Source organism: Anser cygnoides, chromosome 8, assembly GCF_040182565.1.
Source record: "Anser cygnoides isolate HZ-2024a breed goose chromosome 8, Taihu_goose_T2T_genome, whole genome shotgun sequence".
Classification (NCBI taxonomy): domain Eukaryota; kingdom Metazoa; phylum Chordata; class Aves; order Anseriformes; family Anatidae; genus Anser; species Anser cygnoides.
Window position 1 is genome coordinate 12,938,344 of NC_089880.1, and position 27,876 is coordinate 12,966,219.

Consider the following 27,876-nt stretch of genomic DNA (forward strand, 5'->3'; position numbering starts at 1 on the left):
ATCTGTGTCACGGCCCAGCCAACAGGGCTCCGCGCGGGGCTACTCCGGGCTGGAGCCCAACGGCTGCGGGCAGCGAGACGGAGCGGCGGCCACCTCAGAGCCGCCGCCGCCACGCCGGGCCCCACGCCGCCATCGCTCGCCCTCGACGCCCGCAGGCCCGGCCCCGGCCCGCCCAAGGCCCGGCCCCGGCCCGCCCCGGCCCGGCGGCAGCGCGGGGGGGGCCCGGAAGGCGGCGCGGGGCGCGGAATGGCGGCGGCGGCGGCGCGGCGGTGCGGGGCGGCTGCCTCCTGCCCTCACGGGCCCCCTTCCGCGCCCCTCCTGCTGAACCTGCCCCTCCCCATTCCCCGTAACCCGCCCTCCGCCCCCCGGGCTCCCATTCCCTGCCTCATTCCCCCCCTTTCCACTCCCGACCCCATTCCCCCGTGCCCCCCTTCCCTCCCTTCTTAACTCCCCCTCCATCCCTATCCCCCTTTCCCTGTACCCTCCTCCATTCCCCATCCCACTTCCCAGCCCCAGCTTTCCATCCCCCCCTCTCTCTGCCCCCCATGCCCCCCCCATCCCCCTTTCCCCATCCCTTTCTCCCCCTTCTACCCTCACTGCCCCCCCCCAGCTCAGCCCCAGGACCCCCCTTCCATCACCCTGAGGTGTCCCCATGCCCCTCCGTTTCAGGATCAGCACCCTGGGCCAGGCCTCGCTGCGTGGTGCCCGGGGCTACCGAGCGGCTCTGTGCACCGAGCTGGCCAAGCCCCTGCTCCTGCGGGACCTCCCGGCCCCCCCACTGCAGCCTCACCAGGTAGGGCCACGGGGGCTCGCAGGAGGCTGGCAGCAGCCCTTCAACGTGTGCTGTCCGCTGCCACCAGGACAACCTCTTGGGGACAGCCCGCGCGGCCACAGCAAAACCAAGCTGCTGACCCCGGGACTCGTGCTCCAGGGTTTAATGTTTGTCCCCTTCTCCTGCAGGTCCGCGTGGGTGTCCATTACTGCGGGTTAAATTTTGCTGACATCTTGGCCTGCCAGGGTCTGTACCAGGACAAACACACTCCTCCGTTCACCCCCGGTGAGTAGGTGACCGAGCTGTGCAGAAGGGGCAGTGCCAAATGTGCTCAAGCGTCACATCCTAGGGGGATGAGCAGCCCTGCAAGGTGAAGGCCGCTGCCGAGAAAGCATCAGCTAACTTGAGGAGTCTTTTAGGGTCTGTAGGATCACATTTTAACATCCTCTGATAATACTCGACGTAAAATATTTTTGCATTTCAAAGGTGGCATGCAAAGAGCTCTTGCTAGTCTGGGGAGAGCAACAGAAAGTACTGTTTGCCTGGAAGCTAGGAACACCAAAGCACAGAGTGGTTTTGGGCAGGGCTGTGTCCTTCTGTCCAGAGCTGCAATAACCGCCATAAGCACATGTGGCTGAAGGCACCTCCTCTCCCTCCACAAAATCCCTCTGACCCAGCGCCTTCCAGCAGCACCGTGCACAGGCAGCATGTGGATGGTGTTCCTTTGGGCTGTGACAGCTCCTTTGGCTCCGCCAGCCCAGGAACTGCTGTCTCGCGGCAAAAAAAAGTGCAAAAAAAGCACATTTCTGAAGTCTCACGGTGTGGAAGTGCCTTCTTTCCTCTGCAAAAATATATTGGTATTCCAAACTAAAAGAATCTTGCCTTAACTAGCAAGCACTTGCTGTCTCCTGTGCTGATGCTGCCATCTTCTGCCCAACTGGTGCTTTGCTGCTGAAAACTTCATGGCTTGGCCCGGGAACCTGCTCCATGTGCACTGTGTGGGTGCAACCCACGGATGCTCAGCAGCCTTGGAAGCAGAGCCCGGTGGTTATTTCTTTGCACTGCAGCATTATAAGTAACGGCGAGAGGGCTGAGGAGCAGAGAAGTGCCTGTTGCTGGGCCATCTCCTCCGCAGCTTCATGGTACTGGAAGCGAGACCTCATCTGCAGGTCCGTCAGCTGAGGATGCTGCTAATTGCATATACAAAAATGGGTTGTGTCAACACGTGCATGTCCTTGTCCTCCTGCAGGGATGGAGTTTTCGGGGACTGTAATGGAGACGGGAGAAAACGTTAGTGCCGTGAAGGAGGTAAGAACAACACAGGGATGTAAGGATGCAGGGAACTCAGAAGAGGGAAGGGGTAAATACCTGCAGTTAATGCAGCCGCTACGTGGGCTGTTGTTAGACACAGCTTGAGCTGTTCACGGTTGTTCCTGAAAATGCAGGGAAATGAAATGCTTAATTCGGAGGGAACAGCAGGACTGAGCTATTTCTCTCCCAACGCCCATCCAATCACTATTTTTGGCAGGGATACAGAGTAATCGGTGTGACTGGCACTAAAGCTATGGCAGCGGAGTGTGTCGTTGATGAGAAGGTAAGGACGGAACATTTCTCCCCCCAAACTGCGGGAGACCTTTGCCTCTGTTCAGCTCTTTAGCCTTGCTGGAGCTGCTGCTTCACCACCCTTTAGGATTGCCTTCTGCCCTTTCCTTTCCACTGTGGGACCGCATGCCTGGGGGAGCTTTTTCAAACAGCAGCAAATAAATGTTTAATAGAAAAACACCTTCAAACAAGCCTTTTCGCACAGCAAGCCCCCCCGACGCTGTGCGGTGGGTCTGCTTCAGCAGGGCTCAGATGCACAAGCCTCATCCCATCCCTTCCCGCATCACATCTCTATCTGCAGATGCTGTGGCAGATCCCTGACAGTGTCTCCCACGAGGACGCAGCGGTGCTGCCCATCGCCTACGGCACGGCCTGGCTGGCCCTGTGCCGCCGGGCACGGCTGCAGCCAGGGTAAGCAGCAGCTCAGGGTGGCACGGGAACTGCAGCCTGGCCCCAGGCATCTCTGCGGGCAAAACCATCGGGGCACTGAGCTCCCAGGGTGTGCAGCTTAATGCTGCTTGGAGCAGAGGCCCGCACTGTGCGGGAGCAGCATTTTCTCCCCAGCCTGCAGTTAACGTACCTCTGCCTGATGCTCTGGTAGAAAAAGCAGCGTGGATCTGGCCAAGCTCAGGGATGCCACAGACACCCCAGTGGCCGTGGTACCCAGTGCGTCCCGATGGCAGGGTGATCCTTGTGCCACTGAAATATTGCTTCATTCAGGAATCAGGGATGTTTTTCTGTTGTGCCATAGACCTTTGCTTTTTCATTCTTCTCCCTCCCAGGGAAACAGTGCTGGTGACAGCAGGAGCTGGGGCCACTGGGCTTGCCATCATTGATCTGGCTGTCAACGTGTTCCAGGCAAAGGTATCCAGGTATTTTCCTTTTCACCAGAGCCTGTCCTTCTGTGTGTGTACTCCAGTGCCACGTCTTGACAAGCAAGTAGCCTAGCATTGTGGTGACAGAGGCAGAGAATCGAGGCCAGGCCTTTGCTGGGTCCGACACCAGCCTCTTTTCCCCTAGCTATCACAGCCCACCTTCTCCCCTCCACCTCCCTCGGGCTCTGCTATAAGACTCCACCGCTCCCCTGGGCAGTGTGAGGACCTCCTGCACCTCCCCTATGGGTCATCATTTTTGGAAGGGGGTTAGACACTCCTTTTCCCAGCCCCAGGCTCCTAAAGTCATTCAGGCACTTGAGCACATTTTAACCTAGTGATTCTTTTGATGCACACCTGAGAAAACATTTGAATATAGAAGGAGAAAGAGTGGGGTTTCCAACTCCATGTTCCCATTTCCCATAAATGAAATAAGAAATGCACCTGGAGGCTAAGGTGCTCGGTGCTTCCCGAGCAGAGCAGCTTTTGCACCGGGTGTTGGTTTTCCCTTTGGTCTCAGGTGATAGCAGCAGCTGGCAGCGACCCCAAATGCGAGCTGGCCCTGACGAGAGGCGCGAGCCATGGGGTGAACTACAGCCGGGGCAGCCTGAGAGAGGAGGTGAAGGCGCTCACAGGCGGCAGAGGGGTCGACGTGGCCATTGAGGCTGTCGGTGGCGACGTCTTCAAGGCAGCTCTGCAAAGGTGAGCCAAAATCAGAGCATGACAAAGCTGTGCCAGCAGAGGTGATGCTCCTGGCACACCAGAAGGCTTTGCTGCCCACTGGGGGAAGGTGAAGCAAACCCTCTGGGCTGTTTGCCCTGGACTGGTTGAGGAGATGGCGTCTTTGTAAGACGCATTCTCGTGGCTTGATTAATGCATGTCAGGGCTGATTAACACAGCCCTAGGGGCTGCTGTAGGGTCCAGGCGCCCACCAGCCCCCAGGGACAAAACCTCTGCCCGAGCCCCCTGTGCACACCAAGTATGTTTTCTAACATCTGGCACAGCCCAGAGCGCCGATGCAGCTGTGCCTGAAAGCTCATCATCCACAGCTGTCAGCTCTCCTTGGCGTGTGAGCGTTGCCTTGGGATGAGCTTCGAGGTACCCATCACATGTCTTCTTCCTCCCTTCGCGCAGTTTGGCTTGGGAGGGCAGGATTGTGGTGATGGGCTTTGCCGGAGGAAAAATCCCCTCGATTCCTGCCAACCTGCTGCTTCTGAAGAATGTGTCTGCCATGGGAGTGTACTGCAGTCGGTACCAGCAGGAGGATTTTCCTCTTTTTTCCTCTGCCATCTCCTCTGTTCTTCAGTATTGCCAGGAGGGAAAGATCCATCCCCACATTGGAGCGGTCTTCAAGCTGGAAGAGGTATTTGCTGAGCTGACGCCTGAGGATTGTTAGCAAAGTCTTTTTTATGTGGGTAGAAACAGGTTTGTGTGTGCAGTTAGACCCCTGGCATAGAAGCCTCTAGAGTCCTAAGAAAAATATTAAATCAAGAAATCCCATTTTCCCTCACCTTTTTTAATCTTCTTCCATTGGGTTTCAGCCAGGGAGTCGTTAACTCCTGGTTTGGTACTGCAGGGCTAGAATTGCAACATGCTCAATGGGGAAGGCGTAAAAATGCACACTCCCATACCAAAGAGTTTGGTCTTGGAGAATAATGTGCTGGGATATTTTAGAAATGGATTAGTGGATTGTGATGTGCCTTCATTTGCATTTTCCCCTGAGCACCTCTGAAGGTGTTCAAAACAGGTTTTCCCCCTGTTTTGATGGTGTTGTAAGCCTTAGGTAACGGCTCGGCTACTCAGAAGTATTGATGTAGGCACCATCCAGCAAATTCAGGGATGTAAGGTGGAGGAATACCCAGGAGCTTATTGGCTCCTGAGTTATTTCGATCCCAGCAGTCGATTCCAGGGACTCAGGTGCAAAGTGAGAGCTATTTGTTTATGCCAGTCTGTATTACAGCCTGTTGTACAATCCACATAAATACAACCAGATCTTTGTTTTATCTTAACATTTTTTTTTTTGGCATGTAACAGCACAGACATCACAACACAGCAATTGCCTTCTCCCACATGTTCTCGTTCTGTCCCTTCCTGCCCTGATGATCATCGCCATAAACACTTTGGGCTTTGTGTTTGCAGGTAAATGAAGCCTTCAACCATGTGCTCCAGCGCAAGTCCACAGGCAAGGTCATCATCTCCATGAAGTAGGAGGGCTGTTTCCCCAGACGCAGCCTCCTGCTCTGCCCCCGCCCTGAAGAGGAGACTCTCCAAGCTCCGAGCCCAGCAGTGGACAAGCCACATGAGGCAGGGACACGAGTTATGGTGGCTTTTCAAGTTGCTGCATGCCAGCAGATCAGGGATGGCTGCTGATGCGTGCGAGCTTTTAGCCGTCCCCTTTCTTTGCTTCACCACCATCTGGAAAGGCTCCTGCCAAGGCTCAGATCTCCGCAGCCCAAGCAAATTGGACAACTTCTGCAGCCACTGCTCAGTTACAGGGCCAGTGCTTTGCTCTACGCCTTTCACACAGCCCAGGGACCCCATGGCACTGTCAGGGATTTCTTATGTGATGGGACGTGTGCAATATGGTAAATCTCAGCATCAAGCTTACCTCGTGGATGTCCTGTTACTGCGGGAGCAGTAACTTTGACAAGGCTGTCTGTCTGCCCTCCCAAAATCTTCAATAAATTTACACAACACTCAAAATCTGACCCAATAACATTTCTTGGGGCAAAGAGTCACGTATATAGCGTAGGCATAAACTGAGTTCTTGCACAGCTCGCCCATCAGTAGGCTGTGGAGCACTTTTCCCTTATTGACAACAGCCTTATGTCCTATGTTGGCTGTGGTTGTTGGTTATGGGAGAAGGAAAGTAGCTCAGTTCCAGCTTTTTTATTTTTTTTCTTTAAACATAGTTTGAGCTGGACAAAAAGGAAATGTGACTAATAGGGTTCCTGCTGATGCTCATTTGGGAGCCACGGGGTTAAGACACCAGAGCAGTGCCCAGCCAGGCATCTGATGAGCATCCTGATGAAATGGCTGGGTCTGAAGGGAAGCACAAAGTGAGGATAATGTGGTTGGAGGGACGAAGGTAGGCACACGTGTTCTGAACAGGGAATGAAGCCAGTGACGTGTCCTGCAGTGACCAGCCAGGAAGGGTGACTGCTCCCCTGCCCGCCCTCCCCATTGCCTCCCATGCTCCCAGGCAGTTGTGCCTGGAGAAGGAGCGTGCTTCTTGACCTGGCGTTGCTTCAGCTCAGCCCCAGGAGAGTGATCACAGGTGGGGTTACCGTCATACACATCCCTGCAAACAAAAGGAGCCCAAAGCTCCAGTAACGAGCAGGTTACACTCTTTGAGGCTTAACGAGAGAGACCTAAGCTGTAATGGAGTGTAGAGACACAATAGCTGAGCCATTTGATCTGACAACACTTAACTTTGTCTGTGCTGCGCCCTGCTGTTCCAGCTCCTAGCATTGTATAGACTCTGGCTCTGCAAGCTGCTTCAGCATTGCCGCCAATTACAAAGTGCTTCCTCTGCTGCAATAGCCCTCCTGGCTTTCTTAGCACACCTCTACTGCGGCAGCAGCTCCAGCCCTGCTTCGCTCCCATCTTCGCTGCTGTGCCTCAGACCCTGGAGGAAGTTATTTAACTCCCATCCATCCTTTAAAAGCCTTGCAAATCCATCATGGTATGCACAGCTTCTCCTTTCAGGAGAAAAGTAGTGTTTTTTTTAGCTTATTCCACCGGTAATAGCAGAAAATGGTCTACTGCAGGGAAGAATTCATCCAAATAAGCTGTGAGCCGTAGCTTTGCTGTAGATAATGCCTGGTTCATTTCAGTACCCTGGAAGCACTTGATGAGCACCCACTCTTGGGGTATCATTGTGTTTTAGGTAAATGCCTAAAATAAAAAAAATAGCCTAAAATAAAATCTCCGGCTTCGAAGACTGCTGAACAGTAGCTTCATTTTGTATGTTCAAGCTGTCTCCTCAAAGTTACTGATAATATTTACAAGTAGCAGTGGCCAGTGATGGAGGAGCAGGACCTTTGCCCTGTTGTACCCAGCCACATGCAAGGACTTCAAGTCCTGTGCTGCACCCAGGTCAGTGTGGTCGTCAGCCTTCAATGCTCATTAGGCTTTAACTACCATCATTCCATCAATTTGCTTAGCTAAAATAATGTCTTTGGTTTCTTCAAGTCACATCACAGCAGTTCCACAGCTTAGTTATACGGAAAAATCTAAACAATCTGATTTCAGTTAATCTGATAGTTAATATTTTTGAAATTACTTTTATTACAAGAAGTCCTGAAAAAGGTCACAGTAGTCCCTTGCAGCTGAGTAGTGCTTACCTCTGCTATGCTTCATCTTGAGATCCATCCACCCAGGGAGAAAGGTCTGCAGGCACTCAGAGACCCCATACCTTACCTCTTCAGTAACAGAGAAGCTTTTAAAGACCTATTGCTATCTGCTTACAAAAAATGATTTTAGCCATAGTAAGAAGTTTGTTTATTTCATGGCTTTGAAGCATTTTTCAGGCTTCAACAACCACTTCTGAGCCTGACGCACAGCATCTGCAACTATTTCTTGCTAGCACTGACTTCAGCAGCCAGCACTAGAGCACCAACCCATCCTTTCCTCCTCTGTGCGTGAGCCCCTAGAGGCCCTCTGTGCACCTTAATAAGGTTAATGGCCGTGATGGGCCTCCCCGACTGTCCCCACCTATGGGGCTGGGGTCCCTTGTAAGCTCTGCTCAGGGACTCCTTCCCTTTCCTTCCCTGAGCTGTGCTGTAGGACCACGTGTCTCCAGCTCAGCCCTTGCCTGGTGGCACCATGAAGGGAAACTGCAGCTCCTAGGTGCTGTGAGAAGGTCGGACATCACACCAGCCTTCACCCAGCTGCTCTGAGATGGGTCTACAGCTCTCAGCGAGCCAGTCGGGGCGTTGGTGGGTGTCTGATGGCTCTGGCTGGATGCCTGCTATCGCCTTCCCCTGAATAAACACTTACTGGCATCATGGGGGGGAGCACCAGAACAGCTTGGGAGAGGAGCGTGCTGCGGTGTATTGCATCCCTGCTAGCTGGAGTTAAGCGAGGGGGAAACAACTGTGACTACCCACGGGGTGTTGCCCTTCTCAGGAGCCAGGAAGGATTTCTTCAGCTATTCAAAGTGGCTGGAGTTGTACCACTTGAAATCAGCAAAAATTGGAGTGGAATATCACTGGAGCACAGCTTTCAAAACCTCATTTTCATTTTCCTTTCAAGCTGACAATAAGATTTTAAGAAAAACTTTGAATAATGGATACACTTTTGAATAATGGATGCTTCGCAGCCAAAGTCCCTTGCCTTCTCTCTCTGTGCCTGAATGAGAAGCCTTTTAATTGCCAAACACGTGGAGAGGAGGTACAAAGCGCTCCGTCCCCCGCGCCGCTGATTAACCGATGTGTACACGCACATTAAAGATTCAGAGGTGGGGAAGCAGATCCCAGCCCCAAGCTGTATGCTGTGCGCGGCGGTTTTTATCAGCCAAGGATCTGGCACGAGATGTTTTGCATCTTTTTGCGTCTCTCCGTCAAGGCTTCTTGTTATCCTCTGTTCTCTAGGGTCGGATTTTTCCTGTGTCTGTGGAGGAGCTCCTTTGGGGGTCAGCGTGTGGTTTGTGTGCCGGATCCTCAGCTTCTCCCTACCTGGTGCGGGGCCCAGGTGGCTTCAGCTGCGTGAAACCCTGCCGTGTTAGTGCTCAGCCAGCTTCTCCGTCTGCCCAGAAACCCGGCTGGCTGGGAACACTTAACCTTAGACCACAGAAATACCTCCAGAGGTGCCTTGGGGTGAAGCGGAAGGTCCCCTGGGCTCCCTTGTGTCAGGCGTTTCTCTTCCATGTCGAGGTTTTCAGTGACCCTTGCCCCCACGGACCGCAGGAAGCTGCCGGCGAGGTTTCTGCCTTCAAACACCTCATTCCCTATCAATTCTGCAGCTTCTTGCCTCAGAGGACAGCTGCAATTTAGTTTTATTTCACGAAATTTGACATGACTTGAGCCTGTGATTTACTGGCCTTGAAGGATATGGTGTATGTAACCGTGGAGGGCATAAGTGGCTTTTCGTGGTAGAGGAGTCATAAATTGAGATGAAAAAAAATGAGGGAAACATTACTGTCCAACTTTACAAGGTAGCACTGAGAACAGGACACACCGAAGCCATCTGTAACTGTCAGGGGTCTTTATTGTCCCTGATTGTGTGTAATAAAGCTCCGGAACGAGCCCCGTGGTCTCCGATACAAAGGCAACCAACACTCGAGCGCCGGAGGAGACACAAGATGGCAATCTTTCCAAAAGGACGCTCTGGAATGTGGTGGGGCTGAGTATCTCTGAGCTATCAGCTTTCCTCGGGAGTTGCTGCTGCTGCTGCTGCTTCAATATTTGTTTGCCCTGCGAATATTTCCAGGCCTATTTCCAGGTGATCTCTGTAAGGCAGTTAGCAGGGAGATAAACACCAATTTTATGGCTTAGAAAACATGAGGGAGCTGTGCAGAAAGACAAGGGGACCTGAGTACTGAGCGCTCTCCTCGGTATGGGGGGGTTTGGCTGATGTGTCCCCGTTACCCCATGGGCACCCCGATCCCCAGGGGCAGAGCACACCCCGCTGGGATGCCTGGCGGCACGGCCTTAGTTTGGGGCTGGGAGATGGATGTGGCATTCACAGCCAGGAGCTGCAGGTCCTGCTGGGGCAGGGATGGAGGAAGGGGAAGGCTTCAAAGTTTTTTTGGGCTTCTTTGTAATGGCAGGCTGGCGTTGTCCGCGTGGTGCGGCACTTTGCACAGGCACGCTTTGGTTTCTGCAAATAATAGCTTTTTGTAGCTCTGCTTCTTCTCTGGGTACAACACTGGGTGTAAAGTGCTGTTTCTTAATTTGCTTTATGCCGAATGCTTCCGGAATGCGATTAATATTCGTGCCCTAAAGTCACAAAAAAAAAAAATTAATAGGCATGTTTTGGTGCTGCTAGGCGTGTGTTTGTAGGAATGGTGAGCTCCCTCGAGGCTGGGGACAACCCAACGCGGGGAGGAAAGACGTAAAACCACCAGTGAGAGCTGAAGCACACAGACAGGAGGGTTTTGGGAAATGCTGTGCCATGGATCAGATCCACACGATGGTGCTAACACAGCGGCTCTTATCTCTGCTGCTTCAGGAGCCGCCACCTTCCCCACCCTGGGAAGGCCAAAATGCCCCCACGAGACCCAGCCGGAGCAGGGCTCCCGCCTGGCAGGAGTGCTCAGGCGAATTAATGAGCTGCCACTGAGGCTGATTGAGGCTGAGGGCTCTGCCAATACATGGGAAGATCCTGGGGGGGTTTTGGTGGTCTCGTTCTTCATGTGACGTGAGGTGCTGTTGGATGTCCCGAGTGCTGGTGTCTTCCCTCCGAAGAACCTGCAGACCAGTCCTCCTGTTTCTGCAGCCCGTTTGCTACCCACATTTCTGCCCCACAGACGGGATGAGGCTTTTTGGTGTTCCCTCCAGATGCCACCAGCCCTCGCAAACCCGCTGTGCTGGGGCGTGATGCTCCCACAGCCCTGCCGGCAGACAGCTCTGGGGGGCTGCAGCTCAGAGGTGGGCAAAGCTTCCTACTGATGCCATTTAAAATAATGATCTCATCTCAGAGCTTATTAGAAACAACATAAAACACCTAAAAATAGCTGCAGGTGCTGCGGCCACCTCGGTTTCTCCTTTGGTTGCAAGGACTTCTGCTGGGGCTTCGCTGATTTTTTCCCCAGCTGGGCTTGGTGCCCCAGCCCGGGCTGGCTGCAGGCGATGCGACGCACACCCCAGGGCATGGAGAAAAATGTTTTCCACCTAATCTCGTTACTGTGACAACAGCAGGGAAACCTTTTAAAGTGAAAAATACGATTTTTTTTTAAGAGATAGCTGTGCCTCAACAAATGCCATTTATAGTGTGAGCTGCCTGCCTCGCAGTGGACTTGTGCGCTTGGTGGCAGTCCTGTGGCACAGGTCTGGGGTTTCCAGGACATCTCTGGATCCTTCTCAAATAGAAATGTATTGGCTAGGAGAGATGCAGTTCAAGGGCTACCTTTTCTATTCTTTTTTTTTTTTTTTTTCTTCCCCTCTTTCTTTCCAGCCCACCTGCTCCTTTTGTCAGTTTCTCTTCCTTTCACTTCTCATTTCCCAGCTCCTTCCCCTGGCTCTCCTCTTCTAACACACTTTTCTGCTTGTTTTTCCTTAGAAATTGGTGTTCCCCAGCTGACCATTTTAAGCTGCTTTTGCTCACAGCTTGATGTTGCTGGCAGTGGTTCTTCCACCTCCTTCCCCAGCGCACACCCAGGCAGCATTTCCCACATCCCAGATCCCAGCAGCACAAGCTGCTGCTGCTTTCTTGCAGGTCGAGCGTCTTCCCTGCAGCCCAGACCCCGAGGTCTTGCTGGCAGCAGCAGCCTGAGAAGGCACGGATGCTCCAAGCGGCACTGCTTGCCCCTCACAAGTCCCACATATAAATCCTTGTGGTTGCTAGAAAATGGGCTGGAAACAGCCAGTAGTCACCTCTTGGCCAGAAACCTGGAATTATTAGCCAGTGGAGATAGGAGGAGGAGAAATCTATGTGTATATACACTAAATTATATATTAAATATATTAAAGTGGCATCCTTGTGGTCTCTAGGGCTCCTTTCTTGCTGTCCCAGGAGACCTGCCCTTTCCATATCAGACATTTCTCTTTGCTCCCAGCCACCCAAAATGATGAAGAGCAGCTGTGGAACTGAAAGGAGAGCCTTCATTCTGCCCTGCCCAAGCAGCTTGTCGGCGTGGGGACGGCGCTTCCCTGGTTTGCGCTTCCTCCAGGCTGGTGGCACGGCTGAGCGATGCAGATGTTGGTTTTTATTTGAAACCTTTAATTCCACAGAGACTGAGCGCTTATTTCTTGGGATCACCAGGGAAAAGTTCTATTGTCCCAGTGGGGTGGAAATTTCAAGCTCTGAAGTTGTAACACTATAATCTTCCAGCATCCTTAAAATGGGATTTCTCCTGGTGGTGCAGGTAGGATCAGGACACATGTGGGAGTGAGAGGCCCTGGTCTTTTTCTAGGGCCACCCTGTGATTTTGGGAGAAGAAGGCGTGTCACTGTGCTGTTGGGCAGAAGACAGTTTTACATTTAGCTTTTGCTGTGTTTCTCTGTGATGCAGCTTGATTTAATTCCCCCAATTTTTCAGTGTTTTAGGGCGCCCGAGGGGTTGCAGGAGGCTCTGTAGGAAAGAATCCCCAGTCCCTTACAGAGTAAGGACTTAGAGGCATTGCTGGGGTGCTTCCTGGGTCTGTTCTGCCCCAATTGTGTCCTGCCAGCACCCAGCGGGACGGATGTTGTTTGTTTGAGCCGTATGCATCTGTGGTCGGGTCCGGATCAGCTGAGCTTAATCAGCAGGTTTTACTTCTAATTTCTTAGGGAGTACAGCAGTGGGAGCAACATGAAGATGGGCAAGGGAGGATGCGTGAACCATGGCTTAAAAATAATAATAAAAAAGAATGCAGGAAAAAATACGCTTTTTGGGGGGCTCAGGGGCTCGTGTGCTTCCTCTCAGGTGGGAGGGGATCCCCAGGGGCCCGGCGTCAGCAGCAGCAGCACCGACCTGGCTGGTCCCCGGGCGGAGGAGCTGCTGCCCTTTGTCCCCTGCGGTGGCAGTGGACTTTGGCAGTGGCGCCTGGGGAGCGGAAGAAGGGCCCCAGCGGCCTCCCAGCAGGTGTGTGCGGCTGTGGGGGGTCCGAAAATGGGGGGGGAACCCGAGTGACGGGCACCTGCATGTTTGCACCAGGGCAGGGGGAGGTTAGTTAGGTTGAACCCTTGTTTCACCTCTGTTCAGACGTGAAATGACCCCAAAAAGCCTTAAATTTTGAGCGTGAGGGGCACTGCTTGTAGCATGGCATGTACAACACGGGGCTTTACCCTCTTGTTGTGGAGGGGAGCGGGTTTCCCCCTGCGTGGGGCAGTGGTGGCCCGGGGCGCTTTGCCAGGCTGGCCAGGAGGATGCTGCCTGGCTGCAGACCCCTCGCAACGATGGCCACTTTCATCCCAATGTTTTACAGGAAGCTTCATGGGGAGCCAAAAGGGGAAATCAACGTTTTATCTTGCCTCTGCTGCGGGTATTTTGGAAACAGAGGATGGCAGGCTTGCAGGAGGGTAGGCAGAAGGTGGCAACAGGCTTCAGAGGAGGCTTTGGTGTGGGTGGAAAGCCCTTGTTGAAGCCCTTTGTCATCTATCTCGTTGCTCCCAGGCCTCTGAAGCCCCTCGGATCTTCCGGATGGAGCCCTGGGCCCCCCTGAGGCCGCCCCTGCCTCGGCAGGGCCGCGCAGCCTGGGGCGAGAAGTGGGCTGTGTGGGCAGAGGGCCACCATGGGCCACCTCCCCGGTGGCCTGTCCTCCACGCGGGTCCCCCGCCTCGTCCCGGCTCCTGGGAGCAGGGCCACCCCCCCGGCAGGGACACGCGCCGCCCGGCATCCCGGGCAGAGAGCTACGAGAGCGGCCACCCCTTCAGGCCCTACTCCAGGTAGGAGGCATGTGGCTTTTAGCATGGCTCGCGCTGAGCCCCTCCTCATCCCTCCACCTCATTAATGATTTTTCTGGAAGGTTCGATGAAACCTTCTTGGCAGAGAAGCTGCTTTTTGTCTCCATCATCCCTGCTGCCCCTAAAGGTCTCATCCCTGTATGGGGCCCGGGTGCTGGCGTGGTGTCCTTTCCCAGCTCCACGCGTTGTGTTGTTCCAGGCAAGGACATGAAGACCCCCACTGGCAGTACCCAGCGGCCGCCTACGGGGACAACCACGCTTACCAAAGCCACCAGTGGCAGCCTGTGGCCTGGCAGGGTGACAGAGGTACCCTCTCCTCCTCTGGGTCTGGGGACAGACCTCTGGCTTGCAGAAGAGGCGAGGTCTTCTCTGGAATGGGATGTCCTGGGGCTTGCCCACCTCCAGGGCTTTCTCCTGCCCATGCTCACAGGCCACCAGTGCTGTCCTCCCCGGGCTGTGCTGCCCTAAATTTGCATTTGGGAGCTGGGCACATTTAATGTGTCCCAAGGGAGAATTTAATATTGACCTGCATGGCTCAAAATCTGCATTCTGCCCAGGTGCAGGCCAAGCATGGGGATGCTGATGTGGTCAGGGTGGCTGGGACCTCGTTTTTGCTGTATTTCTGGGCTGAAGAAAAGGGGAGGCAGGAAAGAAGGAAGGGTGGTGTTGGCAGATGTGCGCAAGGCTTCCTCGGACCTCCGACTTGCCGGGCTAATTTGGAAACAAATGGAGTGTGCGCGGCAAATTGTCTGGCTCGTTGCTTTGCTTTTGTAACTCCACAATGGCTTGCTGCTCCAGAGGGGCAACGCGAAATCTTGGTTCCCTCTCTAGACGTGAGATACAGTGAACCCTACGGCAAGAGCAGCGCCTACCGGGACCAGCACTACCACAGGGGCTACCACCCCAACCTGGCCACCAGCCCACCCGGGCAGGACAGGTGAGGGGGTGCTCGGGCTGCGGCTCATCCCTTCCCACAAACCAGCGGGTTTGTGGCCAGTCCCCAAATCTCCAGCACCAAGAGCATCTCCTTTTGCTCCCTCCTGCAGGCCCCAGAGCTACGACGTGTACAAGGAGGGCTCCAGGCGGTCGTGGGCAGGGGGGGAGGCCAGTGGCCAGCCCCGAGAGGTAACCCCAGGATGGGCAGGGATGGGGGGGAAAGGCTCGGGGCTCCCCCAGGGATTTAGGGAGCCATCCTATGCCCCTCCTCCAGCTGGGAGACGATGAGGAGAAAGGGGCTGCTTTGCTACATTAGGCTTGATGCTAAATGTTTTATTCGGGGGTTATTAGGATTTATGAAATCCGTCTGCTGGGCTGGTGAATCTAGGATGCTGAAGGGCTTGAGCTGTTAGGACAGCAATCAGCTGCGCTCCCGTGGGTCCTGCCGCCCCGGGTGAGCGGTGGAGCCCCTAGTTTCTCAGCCAGGTTCGTTTCTCCCCTCCTCGCCATGCCGCGGGCCAGCCCAGCCTGCTCCTGCAGTACCGCGAGTCGGGGCTCAGCTCCAGCGGCTACGAGCTCAGCCAGTACATCCGCGACGGAGCCGACCACTGCGACACCGCGTTTTCGGAGAGCTGGAGCCCAGCGCAGGGAGGTGAGGACAAGTAAACAAATGGCTGCTGTTAGGAGGTTTGCTGTCCTGTGGCGTGGATGTTTGCTGGAGGTGATCCTGCTGGGTGCGAGGAGCTGCCTCCCATTTGTCTTCTGCTTTAGGGGACGGTCCCTGTGTGTGGGGCCACTGGAGCGTTGCTCGAGTTGAGGGGCCTGGATGGGAGCTGGTCATCTCACCACGGAGGTGGTGGTGTGGGGTCAGGGTGGGGGACTCACGCTGGCCTGTGTCGTTGCAGGGGGGCCTTCGGTGTCCAGCCTTCTGGCACCCCCCAAGTTCTCGCTGCCGCACAGGGCGGTGTGCTTTGGGGCTGGAGGGCAGCTGGTGCTGGTGTGTCCCCACAGCCCTGCTGAGGGGCAGAGGCCCCTGGTCAAGCTGCACAGCCTGGAGGTACGCCCCAGCTCCCAAATCCACCCGTGGTTCCGTCACTGGAGCTGCCCCTTCCACCCCAACGTCAGACACCATTCCTCACCCAAGTGGCCTCCTCAGCAGCCTTCCCGACCCCCTGCTACCATCTCATCTCCAGCCCTCATGGCCTCCTGGGCCTCATGGTGCCAGCCCCTACCTGGGCATCACTCTCATCCTTTGGACCCCATCTCCTGCTCCTTTGGCTCCACAACCCTCATGTTGTCCATGGCCTGCTCACAACGATCCCCTTCTGTCGGGGTGGACGTGGTCCATACCCCTCTGAGGGGCAAATCTGCTTACCTTTCCGAGGTGCTCCTATACGGAGGCCATACCCATCCCCTGAGTCCACCACAACACTTCTCTCTCCTTTCTTGCCTCCCAGAGGAGGCAGCTGCCATCTCAAGGACCATCATGGCCATGGTGCCTCACATGATGGTTTAATTTTGATGCTGGGGGGTTACCTTAACAAGGCACAGAGAATGGGTTCGCCAGCACTGTTAAACCCTGGGCCAAGGTGCTGACTTTCAGCTAGTCCAGTGGGAGCTGGCCTCCTTACTGGAGTCCAGCTGCTGAATTTGTTGCTGTTTTTTAGGTAATCCTTCACGGCACGAAAGAGCAGGAGGAGCTGCAGGCCTTCCCAGGGCCACTGGCCAGGTATGGACCTGGTGGGTCTCAGAGCCACGTTCTGTGCTGGAACAAGCCTAAGGCAGGCTCCAAAGCCCCCCTGGTTTTGGGAGGTGATGAGTGCAAGGGCCGAGTCTGGGTTCGGACGGGGAGCCTGTCCCCTCCGTGCGGTGTTGGTTGGTTTGTGTCGTGGCAAGCGGCTTTTCTGAATGTCCATGGGGCGGGGGTTTGGTGTGCTTTGTACGTCTGATCTTATTTTGTGTTCATACCCCAACAAACTGAGTTTTGGGACATTCTTTGGACTTCTGTGGTTTACCCTTCTCTAAGTTTTTTCCCTCTGAGGCTATTGATATTCAACCTAATACTCAACTTCTTGCAGTGTGAGCCTGGGGATGAATCATAGCGTGTTGCACCAGGCAATTCTCCTGCTCACACCAGCATGCAAAAGGAGAAAAAACTTTTGCTGAGCAAAAGCTGCAGGTGCTCAGAAACTGGGTAGAAGATCTGGAGGTCCCTCTCCTCTGGCTGACGTTCCCCGTGTCTCTCAGCCACCCCTTCTGTACAATTGTCAGATTTTTCTCATTATAAGACAGAGTAGTACTGCCTGGTTTGCACACAGCTTAAAGGTTCTGCCTCTGTGTCAGACCCTAAGGGTTTATATGGCCATAATTGTGTCTTTTGCCCTGCATGGTGGCAGCTAATCAAATAAAAGATACTGCCTCTATGTGTGCCTGCTCCTACAGCCCTGGACATCCACGTCTGTGACAGCACTGAACCTAGGCAAAGTGGGGGATCTTTGCGGGTAGATTGGGGAACAGGTTAGTAGGGCAGAGGGTGTGAGATGCCTTCAGCACCCCCGAAACACAGAAATCTGCAAAGAGTCATCAAAATGACCAAATTTCTCAAGCATTTTTGAGCTTAGTGGGGTCAATGCAGTATGTGTCTTTGCTTAGGATCTTCTCTTTTCTGTCTCTTGCTTCTTTGAATCTTTGGCATCCCTGTCAGTGAACCTGGGGGCGCTTTGATTCTTAATGATGTCCTAGATTGCTTTCCCTTGGGTTTCTTTTGATGCCTTTGTTTGCTGCCGTAGGGAAGATCTGCACAAGGTGGATGTGATGACATTTTGCCAGCAGAAGATAGCCACAAGCTGTGATCTCTCAACACAAAGAGGCAGAGATTCAGCTCTTCTCTGGAAACTCCTGGTCCTCCTCTGCCGGCAGAACGGGGTAGGTTCTGACCCTTTTGATCTTTGTGGTGAGACAAGAGAGGCCCCTTATGTGCCTCTTGATCCAGTGGCTGCTTTAGGGGAAGGTTAAAACCATCCCATTCCCATGTTGCTGTCAATCACTTTGGTACTGCCTGGGTATTTGCAGCAAAACCGTTCTTCTGCATTGCTTCTCGTCCTTGTGAACCACCAGCAGCCCAATGCAACGGCAGCTCTGTTGCAAGGAGATGAATCCCTTAATCCAATGAAATCTACCACATCTAGTCTGTGGCCGCTTGTTGGAAGCGGGTGAACAATATCTTCAGAGCTGTGACAGTCTTGGGAGTGGTGCTGGCTCCTTTACCCCCCCAGCTGCATGCTGGTGGCCAAGGCTGGTCTTGCTGGGAAGAGTGTATGGGCTGGAAGTGCCGTTGGGCAGCCTCCACAGGCTTTGTTCCTCCCTTCCCCACCTCCCCTTCCACAGTCCATGGTGGGCTCAGACGTGGCCGAGCTGCTGATGCAAGACCGCAGGCACCAGGAGAAGTACAAGAGGCAAAACCCCATGGAGAACCCAACCAGCCTGGCGGAGGATGAGTGGCGCCAGCCGGGGACACTGGACCTCATTACAGGAGAAGTCCCTCCCGTCGTGGAGACGCAGGCGCAGATAGTGGAGAAGTTCACCAAGCTCCTCTACTACGGCAGAAAGAAAGTAAGTTGTGAGCAGGACCCGGGATGTAGGGCTGACTTTTTTTGTTGGTCCAGTTGGCCTCTCCAGGCAGGTTTTAAAGGCAGTCAGGAAGTATCTTGCGGTTGCAGGATCAACTCTTCAAGTTGTGTTTGTACAATAGTTGTCATTGTTGTGGAAGTCAGAAAGCTAAATAGGCCTTTGTGAATGTTTTTTGGAGGGTATTAGTTAAACCCAACGTAGTCCCTGAGGTTCTTCTCTGAGCCGGGTGAGCAGAGGAGGAGAGCAGGGAACTGGAGTGAGCGCGGACCCCTTACCCCTCTGCCTTGGCTGCAGGACGCCCTGCTCTGGGCCATGAGAAACCAGCTGTGGGGCCATGCTCTCTTCCTCTCCAGCAAGATGGACCCGCGGACCTACAGCTGGGTGCTCACTGGGTGAGTGGGGGAGTTGAAGCAAGGTGAGCTGCTGGTGATCGGCTTTGCTGAGCAGGTACTCCCCTGGGTATCCCCCTGGGTGCCCTCAGCCCCGAGGCACTGAAACAGAGCCCTGATTTCAGCTGGCCCTTTCAGAGGAGCCAAAGGGGAGAGGGGAGCACCTGTCCAGGTGGGTTGGAGTCCTTCAGGCTTCCTGATGGACAGCAGAAACCAAACGGGGGGCCGGGAAGCAGAAGGAAAGCTGTTCCCCAGAGACGTGGGGTGGATCTATTCCAAGTGCTTGGCTTTGCTCTAGCTGCAGGTGGGCAAAGGCTGGGGTAGGGGTAGCTGAGCCATCTTTGCCAGGATCTAGCCCAGGCTGAGCTGTTCATCCTACTCATGTGAGCATTTTCTGGTGGAATTAATATACTTAGTCTGGATTGGGTTGATCCCTTCAGGGAGGGTTAAGCAAAAATTTTCTCTCACGCATCCCGAATCCTTTTAAGAAGGTTTTATCCAGCATTGTCCTTGAGACTCGCCTGCTCTGGAGGCAGCATAGCTCACCAGCCTGGTGGGGCTTGCTCTCCTTTCTGCCTTACCTTCAGCAGCAAAACAAAGCCCACCAGGACACTGCTTTGCTGGGGCTTCTGGGACGTGCCCTAGGAGGTGTGTGAGAGTTTTGGGGTCCCAACACAGCATCCCCATCTCTGCTGCCTCCTCGCAGGTTCACCAGCACACTGGCCACCAACGACCCGCTGCAGACCCTCTTCCAGCTCATGTCGGGAAGGATCCCACAGGTGGCACAGGTCCGTGAGCCTGTCCTGGCCTGTGCTGTCACCCACTGGTGACACCTGCCTGGTGGTGACCACCTCATCTCACCTTGGCTTTCCTCTCCCTCCAGAGCTGCGGGGATGCCAAGTGGGGAGACTGGAGGCCCCACCTGGCCGTGCTGCTGTCCAACAAGGTGGGAGACATGGAGCTGAACCACCGGGCCATCATCACCATGGGGGACAGCTTGGGTGAGCTGAGGCCACGATGCTACGTGCACCCTTTTTGGGAGCTGCTCAGTTAGCTGCTCTTCTGGAGATGCCTGGGATTTCCATGCGAGCTTGAAGGCCTTCAAAGCAGCGCCGAGCTGGCGTTGCTTGCTTGTCAGGGCTGAGTATCTGTGTCTGCCTTCCCCCAGCTGGCCGGGGAGCCGTGGAAGCAGCTCACTTCTGCTACCTGATGGCAGATATTCCTTTCGGTTACTTCGGGGCGAAGGCAGACCGCATGGCGCTGCTGGGCAGCAGCCACCGGTGAGTCAGCCCAGTCCCACCATAGCTTCACCTCCCCCACTTCCTCATCCCCGGGATCTCTCCCACAAAACCAAAGCCTGTTTGGGGGGATTTTATTGCTCTTAATGCCAGCTGTGCTCCGGGCCCCTCCAGCTGCAGGATGGCACCGCGGCAGAGCTGCGGCCCGTTGGGATGGAGAACCTAGCTCCTATGCCCTGAGCACCCCTCTCCCCTCTGCCCCGCAGGCAGGCATTTGCCCAGTTCGCCAGCACGGAGGCCATCCAGCGCATGGAAATCTTCGAGTATTGCCAGCAGCTGCGGCAGCCCAAATCCTTCCTGCTCCCCTTCCAGGTAGTGAGGGCAAGCGAACACGGATGCTGCTCAGACTGGCCCTAAGGCATCCCATAAGCATCCCCCAGCCCTGCTGGAGCTGAGGGCAGGGGCTGCTCTCCAAAACTTGGTCCCTTGCTGCTTTTTGGGGTTGATGGTGGGACTGCGGTGGCCAAGGGGCTGCTCCAAGGCAGGGCTTTGGGTTTTGGGGACCGGCGGGTGTGAGCATCCCCTCGCTCCCGTCCTACGACCACTGCTCTCCCAAGGTGTACAAGCTCCTCTATGCCTCTCGCCTGGCCGACCACGGGCTCCCAGCCCAGGCCCTGAACTACTGCGAGCACATCGCCACCGTGCTCCTGGGACAGGATCCGGCCAGCCACCCCGTCCTGGCCCAGCAGCTGGTGAAGGTGAGTCTTGTGCCCCTGCTGCACAGATCCTGGTTGGGGACATCACTGGGGTCCTGTCGAATCTGGGACTTCACTTGGGTGTCTGCACACATCGATGGTATCACCTGCCAAACAGGGATGGAGTTGTTTAGAGGCCAAGGATGCTTTCTACTGTGGAGGAGTTTTTGAAATTTTAAATAGCACAGACTGTTAGATTTGCTTTTGAGAAGCCAAAATCCACAGGGCACTTGATGTTTCCTCCCCAGCACATCATCTCATGGTTGAATTTTCTGGTTGGGGACTCTTCTGGGCTGGCAGTGAATGGGAGCATGTCCCTGCTTGCAGCTCGGAGCTTCTTCCTTGCAAAACTATGGTCTCATGCTCATGGTGAGCTGGGAGGTGCCTATGGCAGGCATGAGGTGCTTGCACATCACCCCTTTTTGGTGACAGCATTGCAGTTTGAACTGGAAATCCCACATCCCACGCTGGGGCACGGTGGGCATCAGTGTCCCATGTCCCCAGGGGCAGGTCGCACATCTTCCCATGGCGGTACCTTCCCCTGCGGGGTGCAGGGTGAGATGGGGGTGCAGGATGCTGCAGGAATGGCATTCAGCCCCAAAACTCGTCACTGTGCGTCGCACCCCCATCCACACACCGTTGCCGAAACCTATTTACTGTCTAACAGCCTCTCAGATCTGCGGTTCTGCTGGGGATAATGCTTCTCCTGGGAGAAAACACTTTCATCTGAAAAACCAGTGCATTCGTAGACACTCTTGTCTTTGATGTTTTAGACTGTGTTACAAATTATGATACACATTAGTGTTTGATTAAGACTTCCCCTCTTTTGAAGCTGGGGACGATATACAACCAGGTGCTGGTTCATTAATATTGGATCAAAGTGCACATTAGCTTTTGGATTAAACATTCCCCCCGTTTAGGAGTAATCATGCTTATAATTTCCTCTTTCCTGCAATTGATTTAGGATGAGCACACGTGTGTTTGCACAAAGCCGGGACGGTGGGGTCTGGCCGGCCGCGCTGGGTGGCTCCGCGGCTGGTCCCTGTCCCCAGGACGGGTCCCATCTTGCTGTCACCTGCTGGTGGTGGGAGCTGGGTTTATGCTGGTTTAGGCTCCATTTGTAACATCTTTGGGATTAGGAAGAAGCAGACGATGTGGACTTGGTGCAGAGGGGGGATGCTGAGGTCTGCAGGGTGGCTCTTGGGGTGGCAGCCTCCGAAGGAGCGTAAATCAGTGCCAGGCGGGGAAATGGAGCTGGGAGGGAGCTCGACAAGTCCCCAGACAGAGGATCGATAACAGAAAGAACAGGCTGGACGAAGATCCATGCTTTGGGTGTTGTTTCCCCTCGACCTTCTGTCTTGAAACTGGACTCAGGTCTAAGCAGGAGTCCCAGGTCATTCAGATGGCTTTGGCCGGAGCGGCATGGACCCTTCTCGTGCTGGAGAAATGAAACGTGCAGCAGCAATGCTGCAGAGAGGGACCTGGGGGAGACAGTGGAGCACGGAAAAAATATCGAGCAGTAAAATGATAACAGGATGCTGCTGAAAAAAAAAAAAATCCAATGTTATCATGTTATTCTGGGCTGTGAGAGCAAGAATGGCATGTGTGAGACAAGGAGGTGATAATCCCCCGTGCTCAGGGGTCTCAGCTGGGGCACTGTGCCCCATTTTGGATGCTGTGCTCAGGGACAGTGCCAGATTGGAGCCAGTGATGAAGAGAAGAGCTCGGGTGATAAGAGGTGGAGGGGAAAATGACCTCGGGGTTATTTTCTGCAGGCAAGATAAGCTGGGGGAGGAAGGGGGCATGGGGGGATGTGATAAGGGTTCTCCAGTGTGCAGGAGGTTGATTTTAGGGGCTGGTGCCTGGCCATCCCTGCAGCATTTGCAGAGCAAGAATCAAGAGGCTTAACTTGCAGCGAGGCAGACTTCACCTAGATATCAGGAAAATCCCCGTTGTCCCTGTCCCTGCAGCTGGCCGAGCGGCTGAAGCTCTGCGACCCGCTGCTGCTGGAGATGCCCGAACAGGACCAGGCGCTGGAGCCAGAGTGGCTGCTGCAGCTCCGAGCCCACTGCCAGCACTGGGAGGTGAGTAGCAGCCCTGGGGTGCTCCAGGTCTCATCTCTTCTGGTGGTTTTGTGTCCCTCTGGCTTCCCCTTCTGCCCGCTCGCAGCGGGGCAGAGAGCCACGGGGGTGCTGGTATGGGGGTCTCCTTTAATTGAGCTTGTGCTTTCCTTCACACTGTCTGCGTGGTGTACTTGGGCTTTGCCCTGTGCCACCCTGTCCTCCTCTTTGTCACGTTTGTCCTCTGGCTCCTTGCAGACGGAGGACGACCTCACTCCAGAGGTAGCACCGACCCAGCCGGAGCTCTCCTGGGCTGCTGCGTCCACCGCAGGTACGGAAGGCGAATAGCGGCTGCTGGGGTTGCATCTCAAAGGTTGCCTGCCTAATTACCTCACTGGGCCTAATTATCTCTGTGAGTGGGGAGGGTGCCGGTGGCACACATCTGTTGGGCATCCCATCGAGGAGAAGCCCAGCCGGGTGGCTCCCTGGTGGTGCCCCACGGCCACCTCCATCAGGAGGATGTTCGCTGGGCACGGCTGTTTGCTCCTGGCTACCTGCTCGTACCCAGTTTTCTGGCACTGAGGAGTGGCGGCGGAGACGCCAGCACTGATGGGTAGAGGACGAAGGCTGGAGCAGACAGGATAAAACAAGACAGATTTCTCCGAGCCATTTCTTCCTATCAGCTTTCCCTGCTGCTGCCAAATTCCCCTTCAAGGAGCTCTCCCAGGCAGTAAAAAGGATCATCAATCCTGATTGCCTCCTGCTGCTATCAGGGCTGAGGCTATGATCGTCCCTCTCTGAAAAAAAAACATCGCAGGTATGATGGGATGACTTCTTCGAGCCCGTGGCTGCCGCAGCTCGCTTGCTTTCCCTGTGCCCGGCACTTTGCTTCATCGAGAAGGCTGTCCAGAGCCAACCTCGGGACAGGAGGCTGCCTTGTTGTTCCTCATCAGTGGACTTGTGTGCAGGGAAAGCTGGCTTGATGCTGAATTCATCTATCCTGCAAAGAAAAAGCCTGGATGAAGCCTGCTTGGGTGCAGAGAATTTGGCCCAGAGACCCAGCTCTAGGGCTGACCGCAGTGTGTCCTCCCAAGTGCCATGCTGGGATGGGCACGGGCACAGCAGCCTCCCTGTGGTTTCCTCCTGGGCTTTCCCCAGCTGAACGTGGAGTCAAGCATCGGTGGTGCACTGGTCCCTTCTCCTTTCTGCAAGCATCTCCAGGCGGGTACAGAGACCTGAGCAGGCTGGGAGCGATGCCAACAGGCCAAGCGAAGGGCTTGGTAGAGCCTCAGCCAAGAAGTGTGGTCCTTCCCCTGGAGGGGGCTGGCTCCTGCCTGGTGGCATCCGAGGGCGGTGGGAGAGAAGATGCTCCGTGAAGAGCACGTTTCTGCCTAGAGACCCAGAGCTGGAGCAAGTGGTGTGCAGGAGGGACACGTGCCTTGGGGCATCCCTGGGACACGTGTCTAACATCAGGCAGAGCATCGCATGCATTTCCTAAATAAAACCAACCCTCGCCACCTACTCAGCCTGCCCTTCAAACAAAAACCCAGCCTTGAACAAATCTGCCTGAAGCAAGAGATGGCTCATGTGTGAGGCTGCAGCTGGAGAGCTGTGGGTCTTCTCTCCCACTCGGGTTTGCAGCAAGAGGGGAAAAAAAAGGCTCAGGGCCCCAGACTGCTTTCAGCTGCTTTCAACTGCTGGGCACGTGTTGCTTGCTCCTGGCCTCTATTTCGACAGTGTTCTTCTGGGCTTGTTTGCAACCTCAGGCAGGTTCCCAGGAGGTTTCCCACCATCAGTCACAGCCCACCTTCCTTGGAGCCTCTTGCTCCATGCCCTGCCTCCCTCCTCGCCCACACGTGGTCCCTGGGGTCCCTCCTCACCCTCGCAGCTCCCACTGATGTATAATGGAGAAGGAGAAAACCCAGTGCAACAGCCCGATGGAATTGCAAACACTGGTGTGAGCTCTTGGATGTGTTTTGCAGGCGGAGAGCCCAACCATGAGCTACCCCCAAACGATGGCTACCAGCAGGAGCTGTGGCACCAGCCTGTCCCCCCTGTGCCACCACAGGGACCCAGTCCCCACCAGGATGTGTCCATCCAGCCCCTGGCACCTGCTGAAGTTGCAGTGCTGGGCATGGGACCGGCCACCTCTCCAGGAGGACTTTCCTCTGAGCCCTCTCCGCAGGTGGTGCCACCAGCAGGTAGGCACCAGCCTGGCTTTTCTGCAGAAATGCCTGTCCCCAAGTTGTGGCAGTCGAGTGGGGTGTCCCTTGGGAAGACACGGCCTCCCTAAGGCATGTGTCGCTCTGAATGCCACTGCCTTTGCCCCAGCACCTTGCTTATCAGGAATGTGCTCCAGCCTTGTCCCAGACATGGTGTCATGGTCACCATGCACCCAAGCAGTTTCCACCAGGACCATCACCTTGGTCATGTGGGTTGTCTTTCCTACGAGGCATTGTCCAAAGCAGCAAGGGACTTAAATGACCTTCAATAGATGGGGCAGGAGCTTCCTGGGCTGAACCCTGACCGTGTCTTCTCCTCTACTCCTTAGGAGATGCTGGAGAGCCCCAAGACGCCCATGAGGTGCAGCAGCATCCGTCCCTGCCAGCAGAGCCAGTGAGTTGGGGTGAGCGGTCAAACCACAGTGCTTTGTGTCGAGATGGGGACGTGGGACTCACTGATTCCTCTCCTTCCACACCTTGGTTTCCATACCACACATCATGGTGCCACCTGTCCCCTTGGGGAGAGCCGAGGGGTCACGGCGGCCCTCTCCAGCATCCTCCCTCCCATCTCTGGGGCACCTGGCAGCACCTTCCCACCTGCCATAAGGGACACAATGGGTCCCTGGGGACATTAACCATCAAGCCTGGTGTGGTGGTGGCCCCAGGCTGCTCTGGTCACACTCAGTGCTCCACAAGCACCATGTTACAGACCTGGTCTCCGATGCCAGCAGGGGTTAAGCACGAGAGCTCGCTCAGTCTCGGAGAGCTCGACCATCTCCCAGGAGGAAGGCAGCCAGCTGTCCTCGGACAGCGCACCCGAGGAGCCAGCGGCGGAGGTGACGCCGGGTGAGGACAAGGTAAGCATGCTGTATCTGACGGGAAGCGTGGCTGTCCCCGATGCTGGGCTGTCCTGTGCCTGGCCACCCTCCCCCAGCCGTGCCTTGGACAAAATGGACAAAATGTCTGTCTGGGTGTCGGCAGTACAAGGGGGAGCTGCAGGCACTGTCCTGCTCCCATCCTGTGGGCTTGTAGCAGCCTCACCCGCTTGCCGCTTTGACTGTGAAACCTGTGCTTGCTAGAGCTCTGGATTCAGGTGGTTTGGCTGGTTTCGGTCGAAGCCCACTACGGAAGCCTCTTCCAAAGCCACGTCTGCTGCAGACTGCCCCACACCAGAACCACAGGTAGGAGGGACACAGGTGCAGCTATGAGGATGGGTGGTGCATTGCTCCCTTCATCCCTCCCCTCCATCCTTTATTGAGTGAATCCTTTATTGATAATAACTGTAAGTAAATACATGAAGAATTGTTGCTCTGGGAGGTGCCCCGAGCTCTAGGCAATCTCCCCAGGGATTGCTCACCCCAGCCAGCTGCTTTATAGCCCCCATAGTGGCTTTTCAGAGGGTGCACGCTGGCACCCCAAACCGGAGCGTGCAGGGCAAAGGTCTTCTCCACACACAGAGCCCCGGATGGGTGTATGTGTTTCAGGAACGGATGTCGCCATCCCCACCTGACTCTGCTCCTGCGGCTGGGATGAGTCCTTCAGCCTCCCCGTTGCCTACCTCCAGAAACCCCGGTAAGTGTGGCATGGGGAACCTCTGCCCCCTCCTTTTGGGAAGCTGCTCCTTTTATTTTTTTAAGGTTGTTTTTGAGTTGCATGCCCCAGAATAACCAAAAAGTGAAATCTCTTTGTTGCTACTGCAGTGTCCATTGACATGAAGGGCCCGTGGGCTATGGACAGTCACAAGGCCGGAGATCAGGTGAGGGGAGGTGGGCATGGTGGTGGCCACCCCTCTGCTTAGGACAGCTCTGAAGTCAGGTTTGACAGTATGGCGTCTCTCCCTTCACCCACTGCAGCCCGGCTCCAACCAACCACCGCTGGGGACAATCCCGCTTTTCAACCCTGCCGAGATCTCCCAGGTGAGAGCCTCCTCCTGGGCTGCTGCTGGACTGGGAGGGGGGCCAGCACCCTGACTTTTGGGCATGATAGAGGCAAGATTGTGGCCAGGCATCATGCCTATTTTGGGAGGCAGTGGGAACAAACCATGAACGTCTCTTCCCGTGCTTCCCCAGCTCACCACCGCCCGACCCAGCCAACCCAGGCTGCTCTCCCAGCGCCGCTACCCCAACCCTTTGTGAGTGGAGGGGGCGATGCACGTGTATCGCTGCGAGAAACCAACAGCAGTTTGTGGAAAGCTTTGATATAAAACGGTGTTTGTGGTTTCTTTTTTTGGGGGAGGGGAGAGGTTGGGATGGGGGCAGACGGCGCAAAGTGTTGTCTGGCTCCCCCCAGCCTCTGCCTCTAGGTTCTGAGGGTGTTGGGGGGTGTTTCTGTCATAAAATGGTTGGGTGTTGGGGGTGATTCTGTCATCTGGGGGTGATAAAATGGTGTGTGTGTAGGTTTTGGGGGGCGTTTCTGTCATAAAATGTTGGGGGTGTAGGTTTTGGGGGTTGTTTCTGTCACAAAATGTTAGTTTTGGGGGGTTTTGGGGGGTGTTTCTGTCATAAAATGTTGGGGGTGCAGGTTTTGGGGGTTGTTTCTGTCACAAAATGTTAGTTTTGGGGGTTTTGGGGGGTGTTTCTGTCAAATGTTGGGGGTGCGGGTGTTGGGGATGTTTCTGTTATAAAGTGTGTGTGTGGGTGTTGGGGGTGTTTCTGTCATAAAATGTTGGGGGTGTGGGTTTTGGGGGGTGTTTCTGTCACAAAATGTTGGGGGTGTAGGTTTTGGGGGGTGTTTCTGTCACAAAATGTTAGTTTTGGGGGGTTTTGGGGGGTGATTCTGTCATAAAATGTTGGGGGTGCAGGTTTTGGGGGGTGTTTCTGTCACAAAATGTTAGTTTTGGGGGTTTTGGGGGTG

The 27,876-nt window shown here is 55.0% G+C and overlaps 2 protein-coding genes across 5 annotated transcripts; both read left to right on the forward strand.

Annotated features, from left to right (window-relative positions):
* Positions 1–197: 197 nt before the first annotated feature.
* LOC106042533 (quinone oxidoreductase-like protein 2) lies at positions 198–5,954 on the forward strand. The gene is made up of 10 exons (XM_067001495.1): positions 198–269; positions 670–793; positions 961–1,057; positions 2,022–2,080; positions 2,301–2,366; positions 2,676–2,785; positions 3,157–3,238; positions 3,767–3,948; positions 4,381–4,609; positions 5,386–5,954. The coding sequence occupies exons 1-10, from the start codon at positions 247–249 to the stop codon at positions 5,452–5,454; spliced, it is 1,041 nt and encodes a 346-aa protein (XP_066857596.1). The 5' UTR covers positions 198–246; the 3' UTR covers positions 5,455–5,954.
* A 1,771-nt stretch (positions 5,955–7,725) lies between these two features.
* SEC16B (SEC16 homolog B, endoplasmic reticulum export factor) lies at positions 7,726–27,668 on the forward strand. Of its 4 annotated transcripts, XM_048073409.2 has the most exons (27): positions 7,726–9,690; positions 12,814–12,972; positions 13,504–13,775; positions 13,993–14,099; positions 14,625–14,730; positions 14,840–14,918; positions 15,252–15,381; positions 15,635–15,786; positions 16,397–16,458; positions 17,519–17,654; positions 18,117–18,341; positions 18,654–18,751; positions 19,455–19,536; positions 19,632–19,749; positions 19,917–20,028; positions 20,253–20,358; positions 20,604–20,744; positions 22,712–22,825; positions 23,060–23,132; positions 24,784–25,002; positions 25,353–25,417; positions 25,752–25,880; positions 26,103–26,204; positions 26,508–26,595; positions 26,724–26,779; positions 26,877–26,939; positions 27,093–27,666. In XM_048073409.2, exons 3-27 carry the CDS (start codon positions 13,531–13,533, stop codon positions 27,156–27,158), a joined length of 2,874 nt encoding a protein of 957 aa, XP_047929366.2. In that variant the 5' UTR covers positions 7,726–9,690; positions 12,814–12,972; positions 13,504–13,530; the 3' UTR covers positions 27,159–27,666. The 4 variants fall into 4 exon arrangements, 3 of the variants coding, with proteins under 3 accessions (XP_047929366.2, XP_047929364.2, XP_047929363.2); XM_048073407.2 differs by lacking the exon at positions 7,726–9,690 and having other exon boundaries at positions 12,240–12,972; positions 27,093–27,668; XM_048073406.2 differs by lacking the exon at positions 7,726–9,690 and having other exon boundaries at positions 12,241–12,972; positions 25,755–25,880; positions 27,093–27,667.
* Positions 27,669–27,876: the final 208 nt, after the last annotated feature.